This window comes from Callithrix jacchus, chromosome 15 (assembly GCF_049354715.1).
Source record: "Callithrix jacchus isolate 240 chromosome 15, calJac240_pri, whole genome shotgun sequence".
Classification (NCBI taxonomy): Eukaryota; Metazoa; Chordata; class Mammalia; order Primates; family Cebidae; genus Callithrix; species Callithrix jacchus.
In genome coordinates, this window is record NC_133516.1 from 34,923,399 (window position 1) to 34,938,559 (window position 15,161).

The 15,161-nt window shown below is 56.1% G+C and overlaps 2 protein-coding genes across 11 annotated transcripts in view; one reads left to right on the forward strand and one right to left on the reverse strand.

The window, feature by feature from the left end:
* The window catches only part of DNAH1 (dynein axonemal heavy chain 1), an 84,044-nt gene extending 79,038 nt beyond the window's left edge, over positions 1 to 5,006 (forward strand). For all 3 annotated transcript variants that reach the window (XM_054245708.2, XM_054245710.2, XM_054245709.2), the window contains 10 exons: positions 176 to 330; positions 411 to 542; positions 1,279 to 1,449; positions 1,530 to 1,709; positions 1,780 to 1,956; positions 2,577 to 2,747; positions 2,900 to 3,030; positions 3,366 to 3,717; positions 4,075 to 4,309; positions 4,839 to 5,006. In XM_054245708.2, coding sequence (XP_054101683.2) covers positions 176 to 330; positions 411 to 542; positions 1,279 to 1,449; positions 1,530 to 1,709; positions 1,780 to 1,956; positions 2,577 to 2,747; positions 2,900 to 3,030; positions 3,366 to 3,717; positions 4,075 to 4,309; positions 4,839 to 4,960 — 1,826 coding nt within the window. In that variant the 3' untranslated portion in view covers positions 4,961 to 5,006. The remainder of the gene's footprint in view (positions 1 to 175; positions 331 to 410; positions 543 to 1,278; positions 1,450 to 1,529; positions 1,710 to 1,779; positions 1,957 to 2,576; positions 2,748 to 2,899; positions 3,031 to 3,365; positions 3,718 to 4,074; positions 4,310 to 4,838) is intronic.
* Positions 5,007 to 5,530: 524 nt separating this feature from the next.
* On the reverse strand, positions 5,531 to 14,496 carry BAP1 (BRCA1 associated deubiquitinase 1). Of its 8 annotated transcripts, none has more exons than XM_054245714.2 (17): positions 14,445 to 14,496; positions 14,167 to 14,196; positions 14,004 to 14,058; positions 12,935 to 13,067; positions 12,414 to 12,533; positions 11,857 to 11,918; positions 11,632 to 11,774; positions 11,287 to 11,365; positions 10,718 to 10,841; positions 10,231 to 10,378; positions 9,602 to 9,786; positions 8,951 to 9,084; positions 7,914 to 8,392; positions 7,682 to 7,797; positions 7,277 to 7,369; positions 7,100 to 7,172; positions 5,531 to 6,929 (listed from the first exon to the last, which is right to left on the reverse strand). In XM_054245714.2, the coding sequence occupies exons 1-17, from the start codon at positions 14,485 to 14,487 to the stop codon at positions 6,796 to 6,798; spliced, it is 2,151 nt and encodes a 716-aa protein (XP_054101689.2). In that variant the 5' UTR covers positions 14,488 to 14,496; the 3' UTR covers positions 5,531 to 6,795. The 8 variants fall into 8 exon arrangements, with proteins under 8 accessions (XP_054101689.2, XP_054101687.2, XP_054101688.2 ...); XM_054245712.2 differs by having other exon boundaries at positions 7,277 to 7,438; XM_054245713.2 differs by having other exon boundaries at positions 7,637 to 7,797.
* Between the last annotated feature and the right edge of the window lie 665 nt (positions 14,497 to 15,161).

The window sequence follows — 15,161 nt, forward strand, 5'->3', positions numbered from 1 at the left end:
TTGCAGCCTTGGCCAGGTTAGGACCCCTCCTTGCTCCCTAAAGGCTCTGAGAGGTTCCAGCCCCCACCAGAAAGCCCATCAGGGACCACTCTGAGAACCCCAGATCCCCCTCCCTTGCCCTGATCTCTCTGTAGCCCCAGGTGGTCTCAGCATCTCTCCCTGCTCTTGCAGACAGCCAACCTGTCAGTGGTGTTCAAAGACTCCAACTCCACCACACCCCTCATCTTTGTGCTGTCACCTGGCACAGACCCTGCTGCCGACCTCTACAAGTTTGCTGAAGAAATGAAGTTCTCCAAAAAGCTCTCTGCCATCTCCCTGGGCCAGGGGCAGGTGAGAGCTAGGCAGGGAGGAAGGGAGTGGGCTGGGGGTGGGCCAGCTGGCCCCACTGCTCAGTGCTCCTGCTCCTGCAGGGCCCTAGGGCAGAAGCCATGATGCGCAGCTCCATAGAGAGGGGCAAGTGGGTCTTCTTCCAGAACTGCCACCTGGCACCAAGCTGGATGCCAGCCCTGGAACACCTCATCGAGCACATCAACCCAGATAAGGTGTGCTGCCCTGCCCATCACAGACCCACTGGGGCCTCCTCTGCATCCATCAGGGACTAATGAGCCAGAAATTAAGAGAATCATGCAAACCACTCTGCCCAGCCTCCAGCGTGTAGCAAGTGCTCAGCAACTGACATGTGCCACACATCGACTGGATTAATCCTCTCAATCCACCCCCCACACCCAGTTACTGGTACAAGTGGTTATGCATCTTGCCCAGGGCCACCTAGCACAGACCAGTGACCTGGGACTTGCCAAAGCCCAATTCTTTTTTTTTTTTTTTTTTTTTGAGACAGAGTCTTGCTCAGTTGCCAGGCTAGAGTGCAGTGGTGGATCTCGGCTCACTGCAACCTCTGCCTCCCGGGTTCAAGCAATTCTCCTGCCTCAGCTTCCCCAGAAGCTGGGACTACAGGCACACACCACCACGCCCAGCTGATTTTTGTATTTTTAGTAGCGACAGGGTTTCATCATGTTAACCAAGATAGTCTTGATCTCTTAACCTCATGATTCACCCACCTTGGCCTACCAAAGTTCAGGAATTACAGGCGTGAGCCACTGTGCCTGGCCTGCCAAAGCCCAAGTCTTAACCAGTTGTCTGTGTGCAGCCTCAGCTAGCCCGCCTCAGGGGTGCAGTCAGGCTGAGGGTGGGCCCAGGGTCCCTGGGTAGGAGGGAGCCTGGTGTCATGGTGGCCACCAGGTATGGGTCTCAATGCTCACGGGGAGCCATGGCCACTAGGTGCACAGGGACTTCCGCCTCTGGCTCACCAGCCTGCCCAGCAACAAGTTCCCAGTATCCATACTGCAGAACGGCTCCAAGATGACCATTGAGCCGCCACGTGGTGTCAAGGCCAACCTGCTGAAGTCCTACAGCAGCCTCAGCGATGACTTCCTCAACTCCTGCCACAAGGTGAGGCACACTTGGTGCAGGCCCGCCCTATCTGGCCCCTGGCCCCACCCCTCACCTCCCCTGCCTCCCACCTCCCGCAGGTGACAGAGTTCAAGTCTCTCCTGTTGTCTCTGTGCTTGTTCCATGGGAACGCCCTGGAGCGCCGTAAGTTTGGGCCCCTAGGCTTCAACATCCCCTATGAGTTCACAGATGGAGACCTGCGCATCTGCATCAGCCAGCTCAAGATGTTCCTGGACGAATATGATGACATCCCCTACAAGGTGGGCCTGGGGCAGACTGGGGCCTGGGGACTGGGCACTTAATGGGAGCTCTCACCCACCCACCCCATAGGTCCTCAAGTACACAGCAGGGGAGATCAATTACGGGGGCCGTGTTACTGACGACTGGGACCGACGCTGCATCATGAACATCCTGGAGGACTTCTACAACCCCGACGTGCTCTCCCCTGAGCACAGCTACAGTGCCTCGGGCATCTACCACCAGATCCCGCCCACCAATGACTTCCACGTGAGTCCAGCCCAAAGTGCTGCACAGGAGGGGCCTGCCAGGCTGGGGTTCTGGGTGAGAGAAGACACAGCCCCCATCCTCCATCAGCTTTCTTTTCATTGATCGATCCATCCCACAAAGACAGCCTTGGCAAGGGAGTCGGTCCCTGCCCACTGGGGCTCGCTTCTGTGGGTGAATACCTGATCAGCCACTCCCTAGGTGGAATTACTCAGTGAGGGCTTGGGGCAGCTCCTCCAAGACAGTAACAAGGTCCAGACTGCAGTCAGGGAGGGCTGCCACAGAAATTATGCTTCCCCTAAGATGTGTGGGGAGAAGCCATGAGCTGGGGCTGGGTTGCGTGGGTCATCAGTGTAAAGGGCCTGCACCAGGAGGGAGCCTGATGGGTTTGGGCCACTGAATAGAGGGACAGGGAATGGTTGGTGGTAACAAGGGGGCTGGGAGGGAACACCACACAATGCCTCAGAGGCCTGGAGTCCCAAGAGCAGGGACATGAATAAGGGTTATAAGTAGGGGTGAGAAGTGAGGGATGTGACAAGTGGGGATGTGCTCCATTGGAGGGTGACTCTGAAGGCTGGGGTGGAGCAAGCCAGGGGCTTCCATTTTGGCCTCCTTCCTCCTAGGGCTACCTCTCCTACATCAAGAGCCTGCCACTCAATGATATCCCTGAGATCTTTGGCCTGCACGACAATGCCAACATCACATTTGCCCAGAATGAGACATTTGCCCTGCTGGGTGCCATCATCCAGCTGCAACCCAAATCGTCTTCTGTGGGCAGCCAGGGCCGGGAGGAGGTAGGTGGTGTCAGAGGAAGGGGCCCAAGGGCTGGATGGGCTAGGCTCCACCATCCTGCCCACTCCCCTGTGGGACAAGCTCTGTGCATGTGGAATCCCACAGGGGATAAGGGGGGCCAGCCTTGACCCCCAGTGTTCCTTTGCCCCTGCAGATAGTGGAGGACATCGCCCAAAACATTCTGCTCAAGGTGCCTGAACCTATCAACTTGCAATTGGTGATGGCCAAATACCCAGTGCTGTATGAGGAATCAATGAACACAGTGCTAGTACAAGAGGTCATTAGGTAATCACCCTGCCATGCCCCTGCCCCGAGTCAGCGGCCACTGGACTGTAGAGAAATGACAGCAGGAGTTACTATGGACCAGGTGCCATTTATTATTCCCATTTTATAGATGAGTAAACTGAGGCCCCAAAATGTTCAATAAGCTGTCCAAGTTCAACTTCACATATTTGCTAAGGGTCAGAGCTGGGATTGTACCCAGTCCACCTGACACAGCTCTCTGCTCTTAGCCTTTATGTTCTGCCAATGTTTTTCAGTCTGTGGCCTTGAACTGGGGAGCACAGCCACTGCCACACGACCCCAGCCCATTGCCTGTTCCTTTGCCACTGGCCTCATAGGTACAATCGGCTGCTGCAGGTGATCACACAGACACTGCAAGACCTGCTCAAGGCACTCAAGGGGCTGGTGGTGATGTCCTCACAGCTGGAACTGATGGCTGCCAGCCTGTACAACAATACTGTGCCTGAGCTCTGGAGTGCCAAGGCCTACCCATCACTCAAGCCTCTGTCCTCGTGGGTCATGGATCTGCTGCAACGCCTGGACTTTCTGCAGGCCTGGATCAAAGGTGGCATCCCAGCCATCTTCTGGATCAGTGGCTTCTTCTTCCCCCAGGCTTTCTTGACAGGCACTCTGCAGAATTTTGCCCGCAAATTTGTCATCTCCATCGACACCATCTCCTTTGATTTCAAGGTCTGAGCACAGCCAGGGCCAGGTCAGGTGACCGGCTAGGGTACACCCCAGGCAGAAAAGACTCTGAGGCAATAGTTGGTTGGCAGTTGGGAAATCCCTAAGCCAGGGCCTGGGAAGACCCAGGTCAGAAGAGGCCATAAGTCCCAGGAATGGGTCTGGGCTGGGTCCATCAAAAATCCACAGGTGGAGGGACCAGACCACAGGCCCCAGGCTAAAGTGGTAGGTACATGATGAGCAGGCAGACAGCATTAGGCAACACTCAGCTCTCAGAAGGGAGTTTTGTGTCTCCTGATCAAAATCCTAACCCAGATTCTGGGTATTGGTATGTGTGTGGGGTGTGTCTGTGTCTACCCACAGGTAATGCCTGAGGCCTCAACACAATTAACACAAAGACCCCAAGTAGGGTGCTATATCCATGGACTCTTCCTGGAAGGTGCCCGCTGGGATCCAGAGGCCTTCCAGCTGGCTGAGTCTCAGCCCAAGGAGTTGTACACAGAGATGGCCGTTATCTGGCTCCTGCCAACACCCAACCGCAAGGCCCAAGACCAGGACTTTTACCTGTGCCCCATCTACAAGACACTGACTCGTGCTGGTATGATGCCTGGGGTGGGAGCCTACACTGCAGGTGGGGACCCAGGACTAACCCAACCCAGCCCAGCCCAAGCCAGTCAGACTGACCCAGGTTAGCTGAACAAGGAATGAATACAGAGATTTGGGCCAGGCCAGCAAGCTGCAAGCAGGTTAATGCCCAAAGCCTGCCATCCAGCTGTGGGGAGCACCCTGAGCTCCTATCCTTCAGCAGACCTACCTTGGGTCCTAGAAGCCTACAAGCCCTAGCCTGTCACTGAGGGTTCAAAGGGTAACTGAGGCCCAGAGCAGGAACTTGTCTGGGCTGGGTCCATCAGAGAATGAAAAGTAGCATAAACTTTGCCATCTCTATCTTCAGTCCCCAATACAGTAACCCTGGGTAGGCTTGAACCCTGGCCAGACCAGCTCATCCGGCAGGCTTCCTCTTGGGTCAGGGCTCCCCTCCCTGTCCTCCTCTACCCTGCCCCTACACTATCCCTGCTCTAGTAGTAATGGGGCATGACCTAACCCGTCCCCCTCCTTGCCCATTCCAGGAACACTATCAACCACAGGCCACTCCACCAACTATGTCATTGCTGTGGAGATCCCGACCCATCAGCCCCAGCGACACTGGATAAAGCGTGGTGTGGCCCTCATCTGTGCCCTGGACTACTAGACTCAGACAGAAGGGTTTGAGCCATTAAAGCTGAATTTTCTAAGCAGTCCAGCTGTGCCTCAGCTGCTTGCATGAGGGCCCCTCTGGACTCACTGCGAGTGGGGTGGTGAGGGGCTACAGCAGCCTCAGCAGACAATGCAGTCAGCAGGGGAGAGCAGGACAGAGGTGGCAGCTTTGACCAACTATGCCTGTACAAACACAAGGAAGAGACGCCCAGCGCCCTCCCAGGGAGAACACACCAGGCAAGATTAGAGGCAGTCTTGCCTCTTGACTGGGAGTCCCAGCACATCTCCATGTTGCAAAAGCCACAAATTTGGTAAAAGCCCTCTCCCTAGAAAGCATACCCTGTCCACAGCCCACCTGAAGCCCCTCCTTAGCTCAGGTTCTAAATCCCACGTCTAGGGTCCCAAGGATCTCTGGCCCAAGACAGCTGGACACTCAAGGATCATATACTTCTTGCCTTTCTGGTCCCAGAGCCCTGGGCCCACGAGGTCTAGAAAGTCCCTCCCTCCCACCACACACATGTAGCCCAGCCTCCATTTCTCAGGCCAGCAACCACAGGAGGGTCCATTTCTCAGGAGATTCTTAGGAGGGTTTTATTCATTCATTGATCCAGTATTTACAGGGGCTAGAGGGGTCAGGCTGTGCTCTGCCCAGAGGCAGCTGTCACACCTGCCAGCACCCCCATTCAGTCACTATGTACAGACAAGGGGCCTGCTTGGATCACCTTCAAAACCATCTGGCAGAGGCCATGGGGCTGTGTTGGGGCCTGGGCTCCAGAGGCAGTGCTGGGCCCATTACCCCTTGGCATCAGGCCCTCTGGAACACAGGGCTCCAACTAGTTGTCTTGATCCTGCTGTCCCCAACCCTGAGTGCCTTGCAGAGGCTGAGGAAGCTGGAGTAGCAGGGAGAGCTGAGTGGTGCCAGCTTCCTACAAGCAGCCCTGTCTCTGCTACCCCTAAGAGGAAGGAGACATGGTAATACTGAGGGGCTGGGCAGAGGCTCCTCTGAGCCCCAAGCTCCAGGGACAGAGACCCAGAGCCCAAGTTAGGCCCATACCTAGAGCCACAACACTGAAGGCAAAAAGCCCCAGAACCTTGCTGTGGAGAACAGTCTTGAGCAGCCTAGCTAGAACAAGGAAGACAGTTCACAGGGCACTGAATAGTTCCCACATGCTCTGCTCAGGCCATGGGATCCCAGCAGGCTGCTCGCCCAAACCCCACTGGGACATCCCACTCCCAACCCAGTCCAGTGCTGGGTCCCTGAGTTTTTGGCACTCTCCTAAGAGAAATGAAGAGAATAGGCCTGGCTTCCTTACAACAGGGACAGGCTGGTGGCTGGGGCTAGAGCAGCAGGGTCCAGTGCCCACCCGCCCCCAGCTGGGACCCTATAGTTGTGACTCTGGCATGATATAAGGACCTGGGCCAACCAGGACAGCTGTTAGGAGAGAGAGCACAGTCAGGAAGGAACCTATGTCAACATGGTGGCAAGATGTGTTGGAGCCCAGAAAAATAGATGTCTCTGATAGGTAAAATATATATTCTGCTGCCCAGGCAGAAGGGCCAGGTCCTGCTACTCCACAGCCGGCTGTGGAGGAAGAAGCTACAGTACCTCGTTGTGCCCCAACTCCAGATCCTGCCTCCTGAGCACTAAAGGGCTGATCTGCCCTGTGCCAGGCCTCAGGGCACGATGCAGGGAATATGGTCTATTCCCAGGGCCTGGGCTCTCTGGCTGGGATTATTCAGTAATACTGGGAAAGGGGAAAGTGGGGCAGGAAAGGACCCTAGTGAGGGTCACGCGGCAAGAGTGGGCTGCTGAGTCAGGGCCAGCAGTCCTCACTGGCGCTTGGCCTTGTAGGGGCGAGACCGTTTCCGCCGGTCAGGCTTCCGCTGCTTGTGGAGCCGGCCGATGCTGACCCCTTGGCGCCGCCGCACGGAGATATTCTGCTCCACTAGGTTGGCCAGCATGCCTGCAGAGAAACAGAGACCCTTGAGCAGGTGCTGGCTGCCTCAGTCCAGGAGCTGAGGCTCTAATGGCCCTCCCTGTCTGCTCAAGCCTCAGGAGAGGCCAGGGGAGGGGTGCTGAAGAACATGGCCCTCAGCAGGGCATGCCAGTTAAGACAGCAGTGCATCCCCTCACCTTCCTGAGCCAGCATGGAGATGAAGGTACAGATGAACTCATCGTAGTTGTGGGTCCTTCTCTGGTCATCAATCTGTAGGAGAGAAGAAGGCTGAGAGCACTGGAACCCATCTTGCCAGAGCAGCTACCAGCAGACCTCAGGAGGGGCCAGATCAGGGGACTGGAGAGATCACCCACCTTGAACTTCTTCCTCTTCTCCACCTCTTCCTTGAGGCATGCCTCATAATTTGCAATCTCAGCCTCCACACACTTCAGCAGTGCCAGCAGCTCCTGCCAAAACCCAGCATTGCACCTCTGATGAGGGCTGGCCAGCAACAAAGCCCCATGAGCAGTAGGCAGCTAGAGGCAAGGATGAGCAGCAAGTCCATGCCTACGGAGGCCCCTGCCGCCACCCAACCCAGAAAGTCTTCCTGGCACCTAGCTCCAACCACCAATCTTCACACCAAAGTTCTAATCAAGAACCTGGCACCTGGGCAGCAGGAGCTCAGGCCCTATTCTCCTCCAGGATTAAAGGAGAAAGACACAAAGAAGGCTCACCTTGGGTGAGTACTTCTCCCCACTCAAGGGCTCGCCAGGTCTCACCAGCCCCGTCTTCTCTCTGCTGTCCGTGGCTTCCACGACCTCCTTCTCCACTGGGCTGCTGGACCCCTGGCTGCCTTGGATAGGTCTGATGGAGGGCGAGGAACCCTTCCCACCCTCTGGGAAGAGAATTCACGAGAAATTATCAGAAAGCAGGACATTTTGTGGTCACTTAGCCACTTCCCTCCTTCCTCCTGGGTGCACCAAGTGGCCAGTGAGCCAGTCCAAGGCCCACCTGTCAGAGCCAGGGGACTCAGCACCCCATCCTCAGCCAAGTGCAGCAGGCCTGTGCTGATGACAGGACCCAGATCACGGACAGCACGGTTGTAGCGTATGCAGTCAACACGCAACAGGCTGTCATCCTCTCCAAAAAGCACCTTCGAGATGTGGGAGGTGACAGGGCTAGAGGGCCGCGTCGGGTTGGCTGAGCGGATGGGCGAGCGCAGTGGTGAGTTGAAAGCACTGCCGATCTCGGAGGCCGTATCTGTACTCTCGTTGCTGGGGGTGGGCGAGGGCTGCGAGTGTGTGGGCACTGCCACAGCCGGACTCCCAGCCCCACTGCTAGTCTTGATGGACAGAGGAATTGAGAGGTCCTTCTGGGACTCCTTGAGCTTCTCGGCCAAGACGTTGATGGTGTTGGGCTGCAACACTGACAGCTGCCCATCAGCAGAACTGCTCAATGCCCCTGGCTTCCCTGTTCCCTTCCGCTTATACCTTTGGGGCACAAGAAGATGTGAAGCAAGGGAACAGGCCAGGTGACCATACCCAGGAGTGCCCAAAAAATGGCTTGAATGCATCCTGACCTCCAGAGACTGACCCAAAAACTCCGTATACTTGGTCCAAGCAGCTTGAACCAGCCATGCTAAGCTGGCATCAAGCTCTGTCAGCTGCAGTCAAGTGTCCTCAAAGGACACCTCCTCTATTCCAGCTATCTCACTCCTGGCCTTTTGCCAGTGCCTTTTGTTCCAGCAAAGCTGCCTTCCCACCACCCACATCTCCTCCCCATCCCTGCCCAACCAACCCTTCAAGGCCTGGCTAAAAGGTCACTTCCAATAGCACATGATACATGCTTATGTACTCAGCCTTGTCCCCTAGCCCACCAAAAACTATTTGGGGACCTGCATTAGCCCTATCATGCCAGCGTCCCCCAGGGCCCCATACTCCACAGGTGCTCAACACTATCTGCTACACAGCATTCTGATACAGACTGAGATATTCAGGATGGGATCTGAAGCACCCAGAGCCTGGTAGCCTTAGAAAGCTGGGGCTAACCTAATGGCAGAGCTGGTGTTCTGCACGTCATCCTCCTCATCATCATCATAGTCGTCCTCGTCATCTGAGTACTGCTGGGGTGGGCAGACTGGAACTCGGCTGCGGCCCACACCTGCCGCCAGGTCTTCTTCCTCCTGGGGCAGAGACCAGGGCAGTTACAAACAAGCACTGCTCAACCCAGGCTGAGCCTAGACACAGCCAGAGAGAAAGCCAACATGGTTTTCCAGACAGAGTCAGCTGAACCCCTCTGGGTGTTCCACGGGCTGTCCTTGGCTCGTAGGGAGGCTGCCACCCACTTACACTGCATAGAAGCCCATGGAGGGCTTCTAAGAGAAGCCGAGTGCCCTGAAACACATGCCTTTATTTTGTCAGTAAAACCCAATCCATCAAGTTGTACCAAGGATCGTGCCCCAAACATTTAATCCCACAGCCATGTAACTAAATTCAAAGAAGCTCTCCCTGCCTCCCTAAACCCTGCTGTTGTGGGGGCCTTTTCATATCAGGCAGAGGAAGCTAGCAACCCAGGCCCAGGCAGCTTGACCCAGCCATGCCAAGGGTGAACACCAAGGAACCAGACGGGGAAATTAATTGCCTGTTGCGGCCTCTCAAGAGAATCAAGAAGAGAATCCTGCCAGGGTGTCTCCAGCTTACCTGCATGGGGGACTTGGCATAGTTGTGATTGTCTAGGAAGGCCGGCAGCCGCTGGACAATGGGAGTGGGGTTGGGGGGAGCCCCATTGAGGCTGCTGCCTGGAGGCTTCACCACCAGCTTGGGTTTGCTGGGAGGGCTGTGGGTTGGAGCTTGTGTGCATGAACCAGCCACCTCCTCCGCACCATCTGAGACAGGGTAAGAACACAAGCAGGGCCTCCAGTAGGGTCTCCAAGAAAAGCTCACAGTCTCCCCAGCCCTGTGAAACAGCACTTCCCAGAGAGGAACAGCTAAACCAGCTGGTGGAATGGGAGTCAGCAAGCTCTAAGTCATGATCCCGCAAAGAGACAGGGAAAAGAATGAGATGGGAAAAAAGAGGCAGAAAAAAAAGGCTCTAGAGAAAACAAGAAAGGGAGTATACATTAGAGAGACGGGCCCAGGGGCCTGCGGTAACAGCAGCCCTTTACAGGTACCTTTCTTTAGGGAAGGACTGCTCTCCCTCTACCTTCTGAGTGGGGAAGAACACTGCCCAAGAACCTCCCCAGAAAAACACTTGCCCTGTTTGGGCCTCCCAGGACAAACTATTAGGGGGTAGCTCTGAGGCCCATTAAAGGTCCCAAACCCCCCAGTACCTGTGTGGGTGCCCTCAGAGGCTACAGGGACCCTGTGTGCCTCCAGCACCAGCGGGGACTTGTTGCTGGCTGGCTTGGACTCCTCAGGCAGCTGTGACTCTTGAGACTTGTGGGTCTGAATCAGCTCTGGCTGTGTTACTCTTATCAGCTAACAACAGAATCCAAGGCTCAGAGGAGGAAGGGTAGACCCAGGCGTCTACCTTAAACAGCTAAGGGCTGAGGGCCTGAAGAAATAATGGCCTTGGCTCTACCCATTCACTCACAGGGAAATAAAACAGCCAGACCCAACTTCCTTTTTAGAAGCTATTCTTCCACCCCACTCCAAGTCCCACCTTTCCCACAAGGAGAGCAAAGAAAAGGAATGGTTAGCTGAAGCCCAGACTATAAGAGAGAGAGTTCGGGAATCAGAGACAAATGTTGTGGGGGTAGAAAGGAGGAATGCAGGGAGGGTTGGGCTGGGCAGGGGCCAGGCAGAAGGGGCACCTACCTGCTGCAGAGCCTCTAGTACTGTCTGACGGTTCACTTTCAGCACGTGCAGCCTGGCCTCATACTTGATCCTTCGGTCGGGCACCACTGCCATCAGGTTGAAGCGGATGTCGTGGTAGGGCTCCCTGCAGTCACAGCCGCAGCCGTGAGAGCAGCTCCCGCCCTGGCCCCACCATCAGGTTGAAGCAGATATCCTGGCAGGGTTCCCTGCAGTCACACCTGCAGCTGTAGGTATAGGCCCCACCCCAATAGACGGGCAGCGACTAGCCATGCACGCCAGGCACCTCAGCTGGTACCTTCCAACGAGCTATATGAGGGCCTATCAGGAAGTGAACCAGCAGACCTGGGATACCTAAGGCTCCACTGGGGCCTGCCCCTCCCCCAGCCCACCCAGGAACAGGCCACAGGCAGCCTAGGCAGGAAATGGGACAAGGAGTTGAGAACCCATGATCTAAGCCTCATCTTGCCAGATTTACCACATGGCCCTGCAATTTACAAATCACCTGGACACTCTCTGTCCCTCCCAAAGTAGATACAGAGGGTAGAAGAAAGCAGGCAAAGGGCCCTTACCCTGCAGTGGCGAGGCCAATACGCTCCATGATAACCCGCCGGGCCTTGTCTGTCCATTCCTCATCCTCTCCCCAGGGCCCTAGTGGAGACCAAGACAAGGAATCAGCGAGCAGGAAACCCTGAGTTTGGGCAGGCCAGGAGTGGGAAGGAAGACAGAGAAGAGCAGTTGAGCCAGGGAGTCAGGAGCTGGTCGGGAAATAGGGTAGAGGGTGAAACACTGGCCAGGGCCAGGTGTCAGTATCCACGACCCCTGCCACTGGGTCCTACACACCAGAGGGCCCTGATCCCCAGCTCCCTAGGAGGTAGGCAGACACACCCAACAGGCCTCCAGCTCACAATGCCTACCATGGTCAATGGGGTAGACCTTCAGCCCGTCCAGCTCAAAGAGCCGACCTGTGATAGGCACATAGCTGACAAAGTGGAATGCCTCCATGGTCCGCACTGCACTAAGGCCATTCTGCTTTTCAGGGAGGTGGCGTGGCTCGGGCCTGGAGAAGGACAGAGTCAGGGCCCAAAAAATGATATTCCCCCCACTCCCACCCCACATCAGCTCCCACAGCTCCCACACACCTGGCATGGCTATTATGTGCCTTGGCCAACTCCGGGGCATTGCCAATTGCATATCCTTTGCTCTACGGGGAAGAAAATAAGGCCGTATCAGAATAATTTCTCCTCAGGTAAGACTATGGGTTGAAGACAAAGCTTCAGAGAGCAGGCCTGAAGGCATTCCAGGAATCAGAAGGAACACAGATGAATTTTCTTAAAAGGCTGGTGGTGGAGGAAAAGAACTCTAGAGCCCTAAAGATATGGATTATGCTGGCCTTGCATGGTAATTAGCAGACACTGGAAATCAACATGGTCAGAGAGAAAAAGTCCTGACACAGAAAGTTCTGACGTGGTGTGACTTAAGGAAAGTCTCCTCCCTCCCTAGGCCTATCTCCTGTCCCCACAACTGGGCCTAAAAACAATGACCTTACACAATTAAAGGGTCAAACATAACAACAATCATTTGAAAAAGAAACAGCCTAATAGTAGCCAATATCATGTGGTAGCATTACCAGTGGCCCTCAGGGTCAGATCTGCCCAGTTGGCTATGAGCCAGGATGAACGAACTGTGGCCTACCCACCTCAGGGCTGAAGCCTTTGGTGAAATCCTTCATGCGACTCAGGGTAGGTCCCAGGTCCACGTTGCTGCAGTTCAGGAGCACGCTCAGCAAGGCATGAGTGGCACAAGAGTTGGGTATCAGCTGTGAAAACAAGAGTAGTCACCCATACACAGCACCCCTCACCGCAAGCCCCAAGCCCATATACATCAGGAACAGGAATCCAGAATAGGTCAGTCATATCTAGACAACTCCCCTTCTTAGCTTCCTTCATCTTTGCCTAATGTTTATTCACTTAACAAGCACCTACCAAATACCACCAGGTATCTGAGGACACAGAGAGTGGACTCAGACACCACCCTACTCTAAAGCTGTTCCATTTAATGAATTAGAGCTCAGTTCCTTCTGCCAGAAGGTTTCTGTAGCCACCATCCCTAGAATCTGCCTATCCCCTCCTTCTATCTTCCTCCACTTCTACTTCCCAAGCAAAAAAAAAAAGAATGGCAGCATCCCACCCTCCAAACAAAGCACAGAGCCCAGCAGACCTGGTGGGCAAAGAACATGTTATTCACAATATCGTCATCAATCACAGACGTATCATCCACCAAGGTAGAAACCTTTCGCCGTGACCGGCGCTCTTCGATCCATTTGAACAGGAAGATAAATCCATATACAGGGCTGGGGGAAGTAAGAAGCAGAGCTAAATCAGCCAAAGGGCAGAAGGCAATCAGCATTCCCTTCTTTCTCCCCCTAATCCTTTGCACTGCGTCATCACTCAGGTGTCCTTGCTGTGATCCTACCTCTCCCTAACTTCTTCCCAACACTGTCTGAAGTGGCCCTGTGCCCTCACACACCAAAGGCCTTTCACAGGCAGAGCAAAACATAAGCTTCTGGCCGTGATGCTTCAGGAGTCCACCCAGTCTCCTTATGAAGTCTATGGTTCTGGGTAAGAGAAGAAAAGCTGGAACCAATGGTCAAGAATGGGATAGGGTAGGAACACAAAGTAAGACAAGAACAAAAACTCTGACGAGGAACTGAGGCACTAATTCTCACTTGTGGACCCCAGTGCAGTCAGGAAAGCAAATGAACACCCACATCAGTCTCTTCTGTTACAGAAAATTAAAGCAGACTTCTTGGTTCAGTCACTGTAGCAGTCTCTCTTACACCTCTGTTCTGCAGGACCACCCGGACAAGACCCTAAGTGTGGGCACCCAGGAGGGGCCTTGTCACCCCAACCAATGAATACAGGATGACTTTGTGTCAGGATTAAAGCCAGGCACACAAGGGCACACTGAAATTAATACATTATACAAATGCACAAAAGGCACTGTGTGACCTGGGTCTTCCTGCTGCTAGGCCAGAAAAGCAGCTGAACCAAAGGATGGCGAGGGGTGGGAGGAGGCTGCTACAAAAAGGGAAGCGCTGAGGAAAGACTGGGAGAAAATGAAGTATCAGTTTGATCAGGAGGCAGGCATCCAGAGAACCGGGCTGCTTCTTTATATGAGATTTTATAACGTAGGGTTCTTGGCACTGCCTTCCCTAAGGGGCCCTGTTCTCTGGGACCTTTCCCAGCATTCTGGGTGTAAGGGGTGGCCCTGGCGTACAGCCACTCACCCCTGGCATTTGCTCTGAAGGTCGTAGATCTCCTCCACTTGCACCCCTTTGACACCTGCATCAGGAAAGGAAAGCAGTCGGGAAGGATAGCCCCTGGTCCTCGAGCGAGGGCGCAGGGGTGGGCCCCCACAGCCCCGGTCCGGCAGGCAGAAGAGGCTCTTACCGAAATCTTCCACCAGCAGGGTGAAGAGGCCTGGGTGGGGCGACAAGAGGAGGGGGTGATGGTCAGACAGGCGCGTCCCGGGCCCATCCGGCCTCCCCAGCACCCCCAGCCGCTAACCCTCCCGGCCCCCTCCTCACCCGGGTCGCTCTCCAGCTCCAGCCAGCCCTTATTCATCTTCCCGCGGGGCGGCCCCTCAGCGCCATGTCCAGGCCCTCCCGCCCCACCGCAGCCCCCACCGGGAGCCCCCACCGCCCCCGGGACCCCTCAACCCCACACACAGACAACGGGCCCAGCCGCGTCACCCGCCCGCGCCGGCGGCATAACGTCATCAAGGCGCGACGGCCTTGCTCCGCCTTATGGGCTAGTCTTCCGCTGGTCAGACTGCACAAGAGGGCACAGGTTCGAAGGCAAATGCGCACGCGCGGAGGGGCGGGGCAAGACGGGGGCGGGGAAGGGGCGGGGCAAGGCGGTGCTGAGCGTTGAGGCTCCAGAGGAGGGACGGGGCGGGCGAGGGGAAGGGGCGAGGCCAAGCGGTGCTGGGAGCGCGTGGTGCGAGAGGAGGGGCGGGGCGGGCAAGGGAAAAAGGCGGGGCCGGGCGGTGCTGAGCGGAGGTAGTGGGAGAGGAGGGGCCGGGCGGTGCTGCGCCCAGAGGCGCGAGCGGAGGGGCGGGGCGGGCGAGGGGAAGGGGCGGGGCTGGGTGGTGCTGGGCGCTGAGGTGCTAGAGGAGGGGCGGGCCCGGTGCGCGGCCGTTAGTGAACAGCCGTTAGCAGTCCTGTTCTACCAACGGTCGGCGTCGCCGCCGTTCCCGAGGGTTACGGTCCGCGGGACCCGCCTCGGTTTGCGCGCTCGCCCCCTTCGCCGGCGCAGTCATCGCGCGGGGCGGCCGCCCGGAGGTGGCTACCACGGCCTGTGTCAACGACTAAAGCTCCGGGACAGCGGCGCCCTCAGCAACAGCTGAGAGGGCGACCCCGGCCGGGAGCGGCGGCCGGTGAGCT

Coding starts and splice junctions, on each gene's coding strand:
- BAP1 (XM_054245711.2), bottom strand. CDS start 14,487: ATGCCGCCGGCGCGGGCGGGTGACGCGGCTGGGCCCGTTGTCT. Junction 7,798..7,913: donor GAGTCCCCTGGCTCTGACAG/GTGGGCCTTGGA, acceptor TTCTCTTCCCAG/AGGGTGGGAAGGGTTCCTCG. Junction 7,439..7,636: donor GGGAGAAGTACTCACCCAAG/GTGAGCCTTCTT, acceptor CCTTGCCTCTAG/CTGCCTACTGCTCATGGGGC.